Source organism: Talpa europaea (assembly GCF_964194135.1).
Source record: "Talpa europaea genome assembly, chromosome: 12".
Taxonomy (NCBI): domain Eukaryota; kingdom Metazoa; phylum Chordata; class Mammalia; order Eulipotyphla; family Talpidae; genus Talpa; species Talpa europaea.
In genome coordinates, this window is record NC_140079.1 from 68146859 (window position 1) to 68161504 (window position 14646).

Here is a 14646-nt window from a genome sequence, read left to right on the forward strand (position 1 = left end):
CAACATTCAACTTCACTTTACTCCATCATTTTAACATTCTAATCAGGAAGTGGGGCACCTTCTACAGATTGCAAAATACTCACAGTGTGCACCAAGAAGCATGCAGCACGTTGGTAGAAAAGACTTAATAATAGCCTCCTACCTGAAACCAGCTAAGACTCCATCCATGTTCTGAATAAAAAGATCGTGATTTATTTTCAGAGTGCAATTCTCCTCAGTGGTGCAAATGAATGAATTGCAGCCATGTGTGACTGCATGTGGGGTGACTCAGGAGGTTAAATTTTGAGAGAAAAATCCTAGAAGAACACATACAGACAATGGCATGTCACACTGTCTAGGCTGCAGTATTTCAAAGTAAATTGTGATTCACAGGGACTATGTGTAATTGGAAGCCTATTTGCCACAACTAATTGAAGTCACAAAAGGTGACTAAATGAAGACAGTTCTCCGTTTAGAAAGTTGCAGATGGAGGAAGAACTAACATCCCCAAATGGAATTTTCAAGGGGTTCTCTGGAAAGCCCCTGAGACAGAAGGACTTTTCTCCCCATGATATTCCCAGCACCTACAATGCCTTTTGCTTACCAGGTGTGTGCACATTGGGGGCCAAAATGTCTGTTCTTTAGTCCCTGGAGATTAATCTTTTGATAGAGTTCAGGTCCCAAGTTTTCTGATTTTTAGGCAAGTCAATTAACCGCTGGGCCTATTTCCTGAAGTCTAATGCGAAATAGGCCTAGCACAAGGTAAGGTGCGGTGAGGATGCAGCAGTGCTTGAAAGGGGGAGAAGTGCTCACCTATTCAAGCCAGAGGCAAATGTTAGTCTTCTTTTCCCCCAGTGCTTTGGCCCCAAGGTCTTAGACCTCCTTGTAAACATGTTTCTGGATCATTTGTCTCTGGAGACCCCTAGGGCTGTGAACCCCTCCCAGCCCTGCTGGCTGCTATCTGAACCCTTTGAATGGCAGAGTCTTTCTCTTGCAATCAAAGATAAGGATACAGAGAGGGTGTTGACAACGAGTCTCACCTGCCTCCCAGGAGTAGGCAGGTAATGTATTGCTGAATGAGTGTGAATGATGGGATGAAGATACCTGCTTACCTCAGAGAGCGGAGGCCGGTCATAAATGGACCTAGGGCAAGAAATTGAGAGGGCCTCAGGGACTGGGGGCTGGGGGTGGGCAGGAATCAAAACCTATTCTTCACTTCAGGAGAAAAGCCTTTGCTTGTGCCACTCGCTGGCTCTTCCCTCCCTTCCACACCCCGTCCTCAGGCTGGAAGCTAGAAAGTTGAGAATGTCATTCAACCTAAGCCAAGATACAGGGGGCAGGCGGGTCACTAGGGACACAGGGACAGGAAGAATCGTCCATGTGGCTGGAGTCTTCCCACCTTATAGCAGAGGCCTGTCAGACCTGGGCAGCCCTCCAGTGCCCATGTGCCTGCAGGTGGACTGCCTGAGACCAGCTCCTTGGCAGAGACACCTTGGGTACCAGCCAGCACCTGTCCCTCATCAGCCCATGTGTTTCAGACCCAAAAGGTGGGGAGCTGGGACAGGGCTGTGAGGCTTCTAGGATCCATGGGACTCAGGCTGCAGGTGGGTGGCAGCAATGACATCTGTCTCCAAAGTCCCCAGAAATGTGGGATGTAGAGAGACATAGGCAGAAGATTCAGCGTCAACCACACTGAGGGATCAAAAACAGCAGCAAGGGCTAGTAACAGAAATAATATCCATGAGAGCCACATTTTCCTGAATGATTGCCATGTGCCAGGGCTTGACCTGCATGGTGTCTTTAATGCCTACCCCCACCTGAGCTGCAGGCACTGGCATCATCCCCGCTCTGCTGGGCACAGGAAGCAACACAGGGTCACATGGGGAGTAAGGTGCAGAGTGAGCCTGCCGAGTCAGGGTGTCTAACTCCTCACCACGCTGCGCCCTGCACACTGAAAACAGCGGTCTATTTCTGTGGTTGGCTTATAGCTGAGGCCATGGGGCATCTGGCCCTAGGTTCTTAAGGAGCCAAGGACAAGCCCGCAGCAGAATAAAGGCAGGCCAAGCCTCACACCAGCATTTGCTCCCGTGTGGTCCCGACACCTGCCAGGAGCCGGGTGTACCAATGTGAACAGGACACATGGGCTCTCCCTCCTGACAGCCCCGGCACAGTGCAGGGAGCACCCAGAGTCCAGGGATGGACAGAGCCGGGACACAGGAAGAAGGTCAGCAGAGCTCCTGGAGGCTGGGAGATGAGATACCTAATCCAAAACCTAAGCATGAGTGAGTTAGCATGTGTGTGTGTGTGGGGGGGGGGGGTAGGAGGGGAGTATAAAGTGAATAACCTTATTATCAGCCCGACGGGTGGCTATTGTTCACCTCAGTCTCCTCAATGACAAAGTGCTTGTCAGGTTTCTTCACTAGGAAGCTACGTTTTCCTTCCTTTTCACCCCGACCTCTTCGGAGGGACGTCACCCCCTGCAGCCCACACTGGGGAGTTAAAGTCTCCTTGCAAGTGGAAGATGCACGTAAACACCGGAGATTTGGAATTCTTCACACCAGAGATTTGTCTCTTCTCCCACATTTAGTTGTTCAAGCATTCCCTTCATGTGTCAGAAGGGATGCAAGATACTCACTTAATATTTGGGGTTACTATCCAATAATTTTGGATCCATTAATTTTGTTGCTTAGATGGCTCTAGCTTTGGTCACAGGCAGCTCTTTCAGCTGACTCTGTGTGCCCTGCATACACCTGGAAGCTGCATCTGCCTATTCACAGGCCAGAGGCACAGCCTGTAGGGACCCCATTATATATGTGGCCCATCACTAAGTGAAACATCATTATGCGCTCGTGACTATAGACCAACCCTTTTTTTTTTTTTTGCTACTCTCCCACTGTTTGAAATCCTGTCTGGCCCCAATTGTCTAGAATTTTACCATCCAATGCAGTTGACACTACCTACATTATGGGGCTATCGATTGCTTGAAATGCAACTGGAGGGGGCGGGGGTTGTTTCTCATAATCCCAAAAGACACAATCCCAAAACCTTAATCTCAGATGTTGGAATCCTGATAGTGTCTTTTGGAATTGTGATCAGTACCAAGCTAGTGGGACATGTTGAAAAATAATACTGGGAACACCATAGGATTGGATAAGCTGTGTATTATTAAAATTAATATTGTTTCTTGTTTTTTTTAACATGGCTAGTGGAACATGTGCAGTTACGAAGCAGGCTAACATTATATTTCTACCAGCCAGCACAGATGTACACCACAGTCTCGGTTCACCATCCATGTTTAAGTTAGCAGGGGGCTGATTCGAGTCATTTCTCTGCCCCATGCTGGCTGGTCACTTGGCCAGAAAGCCCTCCTTTGAATCATAAGCCACAGGTGTCTACCTGCAAAGCGAGGTAATGAACATGAGTTGGCTCAGAGCAAGCGCCGACCGTCTCCTGATAACATCACCTGGAACTTCCTACCTGAACAGTCATCCCCCAGCACACCTCGGGCTGGCCATCAGGCAGGATCCCAGGATGAAGGAGGGACCATCGATGGAGTGTTCTAATGATGCAGGAAGTTCAGTCCCAAATCCACCCTTTCTTCTCTCCTCACCCTCCTGCGCCTGAGGAGTCCCTCATTTTCCCTGAGAAGCTCCTCAAAGAGGAGCTCATCTCTGAACATCCCCAGCTTCTGGCTACTCCAGAGTTCTCACCAGCAGTCCGAGATAAAGGCTCTGATGAGCTGCTCTACATCACTCCTCCAAGCTGCTCCCCTGGCCCAGCTGATCTCAGACACGCGCCTGGAGTCTCACAATGGCTGATCCAAGCCCACTTCTGTGTTTTGTGTTTGTATTTGTCAAAGGAAATCTTCCTGGGAAAAGGGGGGTAGGGGATGGCAGAGATTTCCTTCATGGCCCCTATTCTTAAAGGTGTCACAGTGTTTCCATTTACTCAAGCCCAAAATATCTTAAACTTTCCCCTTTCTCTTCCTTTAATCTGTGAACAAGTTCTGTGTGTCTTGTTACCAAATGATTTCCCAAGTGTAGGGTAAAGAAAATATCAGGCTTTTCTGCCCTTCCGCCATCAGGATAGATGATGGATCCTTCTCCAGAATGCATGCCTGATGGCGGGCACCTGGAATAGGGTGTGGGCACAGGTAGATGGGATTCAGCTGAGCTAAGACTGTGCTTTTAAGGGCGGTGTCACGGGGACGCCAGTAGCAGCAGCAGCAGTAGCAGCAGCAGCAGTAGCAGCAGCAGCAGTAGCAGCAGCAGCAGTAGAAGCAGCAGCAGTAGAAGCCGAAGCCCTAGCCATAGCCGAAAGAGAAGCCGAGAAGCAGCAGAATGAACTCCAGAGAGCTCAGATAGAGTGAAGACTTGCTGGGGGCTGGGAGGCCTGCCAGCCTCCCAGCCCCCCAGCCAACACCCCTACCTGCCATATGCCTGGTGAACCCCAATAAAAAACCTGCAAAACCACTGAAGACTCTGACTCCTCCTTTACCCGGTCTGCATGGGATCAGAAAACCTGCACTGTGACCTGTCCTGGCCTTACACCAAGTTAGGCCCCTTCTTGCCTATTCCCATTCCCCTATGCCAGGCCCTTCCTTGGTGACTAAAAATAACTGTAGTTATTGTCAACTCTGTTGACTACACTGATTGACAACAATAAATAGACTTATTGACTCCTCTGTGACCATATTAACTCCGCCATCATCCATGCCACTACTGATCTTGCACTTCTGCTTCTCATACCAGTCTTGCAAGCAGGCATCTTCATCCCCACTCACTGATAAGGAAACAGCAATTTGACAGAGGCTATAAGTGGTGGAATGATACCCAGAGCAGGTCTGAGCTCAAAGCTCGTGTTTTCCACTCTGGTCTCCCCAACTTAGTGTAGTGAGAACAGAAAGAAGTGAAGCCATATCTCTCAAAGCAGTCAGTTTCTCCACTGGTCAACATGAAAACGAAAAGTGAAAAGTGTTTCCACAACCTCCGTGCTTCAAATGCCTGACTGCTGAGCATTATAGAACCCCACTGGCTGACATGTCAGAGGAGGGTGTAGATTTAGAGAAGTTCGTTGAGATGATTTGGACAAGAAAACAATTCACCATGGCCTCTTTTTTTCTTTTTTAAGGGACAAGTAGACCCAGCTCTAAAGTCTGTACTTTTCAGATCATCTAGATATTCTAAAGTCACGTTCCATAATCCTCATTTCACCCTCATCCTCCCAGCCCCAGCTGACACCTATTACCTAAAGACCCACCTGCACCCTTTAGCCTCTAGGCCTTAGGCTTCTTAATTGAGTTTGACTTTGTGTATCAGTTAGGATTACATCTGGCTGTGAGTCAAAGAAACACAAAACAACAGTAACTTTAAAAAAGTTTATTTCTCTCACACACATATATCTATAACTTAGAACATAGATCGTTCAGGGCTAGGATGTAGCTTGGCTCCAAGAAGTCCCTCAGGAATCCATATTCCTTCCATGTTTTTGTTTCACCATGCATGGCCTCCATTTACAAGGTCTTCTCATGACCTCATATAGCTGCTCCAGCTCCAGCCATTACATCTGCATTCCAGTCAGGAAGAAGAAAGCGACGTAGAGAGGGAAACTGGGAGCATGCTCCTGTCACCAAAACCTTTCACCATCCCTCACTTTTCCCCACTACCACTCTCTTTGGAATGCCAACACACATGATCTACATCAGCAATCTGCTACTTGGCACCTAGGAGTATTTATGCTAAGTTCATATGTAAGCATATATGCTCAGTTCTCCTTTTTCAGCTAGATCATAAACCCCTTGCAGGCAAGACAAGCAGCACAATTTCTCATAGGACTTGGGTGTGTGTGTGCTCCTGAGACTTCTGTGTACCTTGTCATTTAAAAGTTAGGATGGAGGGCCTCCCCAATGGCACAGTGGTCGAGCGCTGGGTTGCGAAGATGCCCACAGCCTCTGCAGCACCGGTTTGATCCCCGGCCACCGGCGAGGGTCCCACGTGGCGCGCAGACCTCTCCTGCCTCCCGCTGCTCCCCTCAGCAGTGTACTTCAGTCCTTCTGCCTGCTCTGCTCCCCGCTCTGGCTCTGGTGAGTTCTCTCACCCTCCCGCGCTTCTGACTGTACCCACTGCTTGTATAAATAAATAAATAAATCTTAAAAGTTAGGATGGAAACAAGCCAAAGACAGAACCAGGAGAAATTAATCAGAAACTCAATTCTGATTCTAGCTGACTCTGGAAGCTTGGGCTTCATTTCTCTGAGCTACAGATTTCTCATCTATAAAATGAAGGCAGTATCACCTGCCCAACCTATTCCCTAGGGTTATAGTAAAGGCCTACCACATACTCTTTTGTACAACGCAAAACCCCATAAAAATCATAGGTATATACTTTTTGTTGGGGCTTTTTGAGGCAGGCAACTGAAACCAATTCAGACTAAATTTAGGGGGGAAAGGTCTTTATTGGAATAGCAGAGCAGTGTTTGGAGTCAGAGGGTGTCTGGAAATCAGTCTTGGCAAGAGGTGGGGAAAAGAGCCCCTCAGGAGCACAGGCAACAGGAACCATTCAGCCATGTCATCAGGCCCATCTCCAGAAATGAGAACGCTCCCAACAAGTTTCCAGCTATGTGTCACTCCCATAGAGAGGGTTGCTGGCTTCATTTTGGTTATGTGTCCCTGCTCCATGGTTACAGCAGCACAAGTCACCTTGATTTACAGTCCCAGAAAGTCAACACACAATGGAGGAAGGTCAAGTCTCCAAAGGAAATCAGGGTGATCTTATCAGTAGGGTGAACAGAGACTAGAGGGCCAGAAAACAACCAAGGCTACCACAGGGCTTAATAAGCATGTGTTGATTGAGGGCAATGTCCTGCCCCTTGATTCAGGAGACTTCTCACTCTGTAAGACACTCTCCGAGTATCTCATCCATCTCATAAAGTTGCTTACATCTCGTAGAACATCTATTCACCTGTGAGATGTTTGATGAGATAGAAGCAACTTTAGACCTTATCCGCAAACACCTTGAAGGGCATTAATTTATCAGATTCTTTCTACCCATGGCAGTAAGAACAAGACCTCACAGAAAGGAAAAAGAGAAACACCACTTGAGAAACTTTCTCCAATCTTCCTGACTAGATCACAGCTCCTTACATTCTACTCTCTCCCGCATATGTATCTTCTCCTTTGTGACTCTTCATATAGTGCAATTTATTAGCATTTTTGGTGAAGGGCTATTTTGTCCACTAACTAAGCTGCAATCTCCTTGACAGCAAGGCCATTGTCACTTGCTGCTCACCTCGACTTTGTGAGCCTTCTCACAACCTAGCATATTCGAGGTGTTGATTACTAAATCAAGTAATAGGGGCCTAACAGGCAGGTAAGTTGTCAGCTGCCCAGCCATCCAGGGCCAGTCCTTTCCACCACACACCACAGGTAGCCTCCCTCTTTCCTTTCCCTGGCACTAGGAGTGCCAAAGGGAGACTGAAGTAGTGACAGCTACTGGGCTGAAACCCCAAGGCACTTCTCCCTGAGAGGGTGAAGGCCCTCTGAGGAGTGGCAGCGGCTGGGAGAGGAGATAGGTTATTCCCACGCTGATTCTGGGGGTCACATCCTTGCTTGGACACAGCCTCGCTCACACACAGCTCCTCTCCCCAAGTGGCCCATCCGCCTGCCTCCTGAGACAATATTAAGAAGCCCTCCTCTTTGGATAGTACTTCCTGTTCTACAAAATCTGCCCTAATTGTTTCCTTTGATGCTAACTACCACCAGCCTCTAAGACTCAGGTGCTGTCAGCCCCATTTTATAGATGAAGAAATGGGGGCTCAGCTTTCCTCAAGGTTACACTTGCAGGGAACTTCCAATATGGCATAAGCTTCAAGGCCTGGGACTCGCCAGTATTGACACCATCCACGCAGAGGGGGACTATATTTTTAGCATGAACATCTCAAGATATGTTTTAGCCCTGAAGATAGCTGTCCCCTGCTCTTTTTAAAATTATGTTTATTGAGGTAACGTTGTTTACAATACTGTATATGCTTTAGGGGTAGAGGTTAACAACTCTACAAATACATGTGATCACACCATGCCCACCACCAGAACCCCAATAATCCCCTGCCTTCTAGCCCCTTTCTGTCATTGAGCATAACAGCACAACATGGCTAACAAAGGGATTCAGGAAAACAAAGTATTGATTCATTTTGATTCGGTTCTGACTCCAGGTACTTTTTTTGTTTTTTGTTTTCCAGCATTTTAATGTACTTTTTTCCCCCAAACAGTAGTAGGTTTTTGTTTCTTTTCCTTTATCTATCATGTCTGTTTGTATCCCAGGTTTGATTGAGTGAATATATGCGTACATGGGGGTGGGAGAGGAAAAAGAGTTTGATTTCACTTGCAGTTCAGTTAAAAATTTAATTTGTCTTTCAGTTTGAAATTGACAAATTCCACTTGTTTCCCATTTTTGATTGATGTTAGATCAAGTCAAAACCCTCTCATTCCAAAAATACTTCATCTATGAATCTGGTCTGTCAGCTCAGCTCTAGCATCTTACCGGAAGTTGACAACAGATGGTGGGAGAAGCCTCCTGGAGCCTGACTGCTTCTCCCTGGGGTCAGAACTCTTAAATGCCTTTGCAGGTGGAATTTTACCTGCATGCCTTTAAAAAACAACCAGCCCCCGGCAATTCTGACTCACACTGCATCAGACCCACACTGAGATTTACAGAAGGGATGGTGAAACATGACTAGGAGGCTCTCAATCTCAGGTGAACCAGTGTTTTCTTTTTCCTTAAACATCGTCTGGGATTCCCATCAGCCTTTCATCAGCCATCAAACTGCAAGAGCAGGGCATGGCCCTGGCAAGGTAGCAAACACCCCGGGGCCTTGCCACGTGCCCTTGCAGGGCTGCCTATGTTAGCTCACTCGTCTTCGTGATCCTTTGCAGGTGCGGCAAACTCCACGCCTGTGCTGCATGAGCACTCAGAGGCTCAGCACAGTGAGGCAACCGCCCTGGAGGAAGAGGGAGGTGCTGGGACTTGGAGCTAGCCATGACCACTTTCAGCTGGAAGGGGAGAAGAGAAAAAACGGGAAACAGCCCATCCCTGGGGGAACCCTGGAAATCAAGAGCAAAGCCTTGACTGTGCATGAAAGAGAGGTGCCTGCTAACCAGAGCTCCCTCCCAGGTCTTCTTTGTGAGCAAAAATAGAAATTCTTATGTGTCTAAACTGTCAAGAAGTTGAGGGGTTTCTTTGTTGCACTAGGTAGCACCTGCCAGGTACTCCATATAGGCACCCACACCAATGCAGCAGGCGTCTTTGAGAAGGCCTAGGCTAGGCTGATGCTAAGGGAGAAGGGTGGTCACCTAGGCAGCCTGAGGGATAGAGATCGGTGTCCTCACCTCCCTCTGGAAGCTGGAGATGGAGCCGGGGCTAGCCCCGCAGAAGTTCAGGCATCCCTTAGGGGCTCCTCCTACCACTGTGACCTCATGACACAATCTCTCTCCCTCGAGCCCTTCAGGAAGAGGCAGGGCCAGCTTGTAAGAGCAGGTGGGTGAGCCAGAAGTGGGGAAGGGTCTGCACACTTACAGGTGGGTAAGAAAACATACAAATGACAATACCACCTTCGGGTGTGTCTTGGGGTCTCACTGTCCCTTTATCCTTTCTCCACAGTCAGAATAATAACACTTTATTGCAGGCTCTAGGAAATCTGTCAGGGGAGACACTTTGCCTTGCTGGCGGGCATCTGCCTCCAGCCCCACGTGAGCACGCCTTCTCCTGCCTCCTGATCGCTCTGATTTCCTAGAAACGTTCCCCTGCTGTGTATGGCAAACTGCTCAGCCTCGAGTGGATGTGAGGATGCCGATGGAATGCTCCCAGGGCTGTCCGGAGGGCTCTGCAGACGGGAGTCTGGTAATCTACCTAGAAGGCCCCTTTCTCCTTGTGTTCTGCCTTTGTCACACTTTCCCTTCACTGAAAGTTTTGCCATAAGTTTGACCCCTGTGGACAAAACACCTCCCGAGTCCCTGCCCACCGCCCCGACCCCTCAATAAACAACAGCTCATTCATAAGAGGTTTTTAATTTCATCTTGGTATGCCATTGAGGAGTGGAATAAGGGTCTCTAGTCATTTTCACACAGTATCTGCTACATTCTCCAGCTGGTCTTTACGGCAAAAGCGTGCAGAGAGCCCCACGACACCTGTATGATCCCCAGACTGTTGGGTTTCCCAGTGGTCTGCATAAATTATGAACAAGAGCACAAAACCCACAAAACATAGATTCAACCATAGTGACAGGGGCCAGTTGCTCTGTCCAAGGCTCTGACGATCCATGTCCCTGGAGGTGAGAACAAACCTGGCCAGCCCCTCTCAAAGGAGTCCAAGTTGACCCTCTGTCTTCCCCATCAGTTCACTGGGGTCCCGGGAGGCCTCCCAGAACAGAGGAGCCAACCCTAGCACCACGATTAGAGGACAGGGTGCGGAACTGTCCCTGTGCATAATGGCAGCAGGGTCTTGTGTGCTCAGGGACAGAGAAGCCAGCCGGAAGGCCGGGCCCTGGGTTTCTGCCTGGAGCCCTCTGTCTCCTGGAGCGAGAGGCTGCTTAGCAACACACCCCCTAGAACAGGGGGCAGCAAACATTTTCTGTAAAGAGCCAGACAGCACAGAGACTGAATATTTCAGGCTTTCCAGGCCATATACAGTCCATTGCATATTCTTCTTCCTTGCTTTTTCACATCCTTTTAAAAATGTAAAAACCGTTTTTAGCTGGCAGGCCATAAGACACAGGCCTGCGGGCTGTAGCTTGCCATTCCTTGGTTGAAAACACTACAGTGCCCTCCTCCACCCTCTCAGTCGCAGCCTCTTCCCCAGTGAGAGACTCTGGCACGCCCCCGAGCTGCCTGGAGCTGGGAGTATCTGCAGCACAGGTTTTGCACAAGGGACCAGGGCAGGTGGCAGAGTTGCCCTCAGGGCGGCTCAGGGAGCAGGAACTCTCCTGCCCTGTAGCTCCTGGGATCCTTTTTTCACCAAGTGACAGACAGAGCTGGTTGCATTTTAAACAAATATCAAATATTCGTCTCAGCCCTGCTCATGTGTCCTGGGAGTAAATTAGGCCTTTCTAGCCCCTCAGTGAGGTAGGTACATACTATCAGCCCCATCCTACACTTGCAGATGCGTAGTTCACTAGCAGAGTTAGCTTTCCTAGAGCTGCCCAACCACCACATGTTAAGATTGTAAAAGAAAGTCAGAGTGTCTAGGCTTGGTGTTCTCGAAGCACATGACCAGGGATTATTTGTCCCACCAAGCCCAGTGATTCAAATCCAAAGAGAGCATGAATCCAGGAGAGAACACTGTCAGCCACACAGAGTCGCTTTCCAGACCTCAATGACACTCTCTGAAAACAATTAACTCACGCACTCAAAGCTACGGGGCCAGGTGGAGCATCCCTTCCTGCCCTGCCGACAAATCTCTTCAAACTAAAAATAAAGTTTATAAAAGTAAATTATCTCATTTTATAACTTAAGTGCATCAAGCATTTCCTTAAATATAGTTCACACTGAAAATAAAGTTACTTTTGCTGTACAGTTGGTGTCTGTTACAATTAGGAATAAACTTTGATGATAAAGTATGAAAGGTTACACACTCACACGCACATCTATCTGTCTGTCTGTCTGTCTGTCTATGGGTGTATGGATGGGTAGGCATATGCACCTCTTGAAAAGAGCTTCCCCAAAAGGGTGGGAAGTTGTTAGGAGTCTCTAGGCATCTAGCTTGCATGAGAATGTCTATATTAAAAGTCCCTGTCCTTAATGATAAACACATCTTCATACCTAACGCTAAGACTTTTATCAGAAACATTAAACTATGCAATCCATATGTATTCAGTCTTTGGAAATGCCGAGCTACACCGTATCGTTATACAACAGCATCCCCGACAAAACTCCCTCCCTAGCCCACCTCTCCCTGGCCTCCCCATCCTATAACCAGCCAACCCCTCCCATAATATGGTGATTCCAGATGGGAGCTGAGCTGCACAGAGCTGGGGGAAGGCTCAAGAGGTGAAGTAAGAATTCTGCATTGAGTACAGGTGATCAATGGGGTTTCCCACTCTGGACTGCAGGGGTCCGGCCTCCGAGGTTGCTAGGAAACAGTCGCCCAGGTTACTGAGGGAGGTGTCGTCACTATCCAAGTCATGGAAGAGGGGCTCGCCACCTGAAATGGAGACAAAACATTGACATGAGGGGCTGAAAGAAGTCTCACTGGAACTCTAGAAATTCAGCTGAGATTGTCAGGGGGAAAGGATGTCCTAAGCATACTCCATACAGACACTGAGAACTACAAATCCCAGGATCCCCAAAGGGAAGTTGCAAAGACCTATGAGCGGATTTAAGCAGCCATTTTCTCTGTTTGTAAATAAAACCAGCCATGTTAGTGGGGTCTGGGGCACTTGGCTCATGCGCTTGGCCAGGCAGGTTTGTTCTCAGTGGGTCATTTGGGATTCCAGGTCAGCGGAATGGGTAGGACGCATTTAAGACTTTATCTCCCTCTTTTCTCCCTGAGTTGTACATTTCTTCTTTTCCCTTTCCTTGTAAATAAACCTTTTGTTAACCTTTTGTGTGTGCCTGCTGTGTAAGTCCCTTCTAAGCATGTGGGTGAGGACCCACAGTCAGGCAACCCGTTTTAGAGTGGGGATGCCCTGTAACAAGATCAGTGCACCCCAGGCACGCCTACAGGAAGTGCCTTCCAGTGGGTGCTGGAGTGGGCGGCAGGGGTTATACATGCAGGAACTGTGTATAAAAGTAGGAGGAAGCCTAACTCCATCCACCAAAGATTTCCACTCTCCTTGTGGGGCTCATGTTTAAAGTGCAACAAGTGATAACAGTGTTAACTGGGATCCAACAAAGTGCTCAGTGGGGAGCAGCGTAAGCAAATGTCAGAACATCTAGACAGAGAGTGTAGGGATGGCAGGCCCAGCACCGCACACAGGAGAGGCCGCCGCAGGGCACCTGCAGGACCTGCTGCAAAATAGCTCGTAAAGGCGGGATGGTCAAAAACCGACAGGCTCTGTGCTGGGCACGGTCACTCCTGGGATGACACAGATCCTTTAGGCAGGGAGAGGGCACACCCTTGATGGAGCAGCCAACAGCCGGTACCACAGCAGCTGGAGCTGCGAGATGCGCTAGGAGACTTCAAGTAAGTGGGCAAGGGAAGACTGTAGTTTGTAAAACCTGCCGGGTGGCTTCCATTATTTACAAAACTAAAGGATTCATCAAAGGGGCCCATCATGGAATAAGACCTCTGAGACACTAAAAATTTAAGAATTTGCAAAAAACAGTCATTTGCCCAATTTTCAGCTAGCTCTGGGGTTAAGACTGGTACAGAAGTAAGAAGCAAAAAGGGGCCATCCCCAACGACCACAGGTATGAGGACATCCCGGCAGGTTGTACCCAGCAGCCTAGCCATGTAGGCGTGTGAACACACCTGCCATGTCATCCACACAACAATGAAACCACCTAAGGAAGCCTGTATCACAATGGGGGGCACATCATTAAAGCAAAGCATGACTATATATCCATGTGTGAGATCTGCTTATGCATGGAGGAATGATTGAGGCTGACCAGCGACCAGGTCTTTTTTTTTTTTTTTTAATAGAGGCATGTTTTATTTATTTATTTGTTTGTTTGTTTATACATGCACTGGGTACAGTCAGAAGTGCGGGAGGGTGAGAGAATTCACCAGAGCCAGAGCGGGGAGCAGAGCAGGCAGAAGGACCGAAGTACACTGCTGAGGGGAGCAGCGGGCGGCAGGAGAGGTCTGAGCGCCATGCGGGACCCTCCTCCGGTGGCCGGGGAGCAGCCGGGGATTGAACCGGTGCCGCAGAGGCCGCGGGCAGCTTCGCAACCCAGCGCTCAACCGCTGCGCCACCGGGGAGGCCCAAGGACCAGGTCTTATTCAGTGCTTGCTGTGGCTATCAAATAGGAACCTTAGTAACAAATAGAATTTTTAAAAACAAAAGCCAAAACTGTTGTTGGACAGACTCTGTGAGCTGAGACTTATGTCTCCAGACTAATGCCTTGAAGGTTTGCTGAATAAAACTTTATTTTTAGCCATCAGGGTTATGCATTGCAGCTTACACAGCACAGATGGATATATCACAGAAGTCACTGACCTTCTCTGTATTAAAAGGTAATGCTTATATTTAGCCCGGAGACTGGACTTCTGTCTTCCACGCCAGGGCTCATCCACCCCATGGGTGTGCCCAGACCCCACTGTTGTCCATCAGCAGGCCAGGCACCTGGGGAAGGTCACTCGGCATTTAAATCAACCCCAGCTGGGTGGGATGGAGACAGTGGATATTTTTCACTCACAAGTCAGTTTTTATTTTAGAAATTCCACTCAGGCATCTGCTAGTTCTGTAGTAGGAGAGCCCAATCAGGAAATTTTCTTTCTGTGCTTTTTCATATTTTCTTTCTCTGTGTCAAAGTTTGCTTAATTGAGGCCTTCTGCCCGCATGACTGCTGAGATAGTCCACAAACACATCAGCGTGGAAGCCAACGTGTCACGAAAGACTTGGGAAATTCAACCATAACAAACAGGTTTACAGTGAAAGCACAACTTCCTACTGAAACTAGCAAAGGAGGGGCTTTGACAAGGAGAATCAGTAGAAATGTCCCTCATCAATATGTCT

At 48.4% G+C, this 14646-nt stretch overlaps 1 protein-coding gene across 1 annotated transcript in view; it reads right to left on the bottom strand.

Moving 5' to 3' along the window:
* Positions 1-12009: 12009 nt before the first annotated feature.
* LMX1A (LIM homeobox transcription factor 1 alpha) overlaps positions 12010-14646 on the bottom strand; it is a gene marked incomplete at both ends in the record, with an annotated part of 145494 nt that continues 142857 nt past the window's right edge. Inside the window, one exon of the mRNA XM_084249158.1 lies at positions 12010-12170. Within this exon, the coding sequence (XP_084105284.1) occupies positions 12010-12170 (161 nt within the window). The remainder of the gene's footprint in view (positions 12171-14646) is intronic.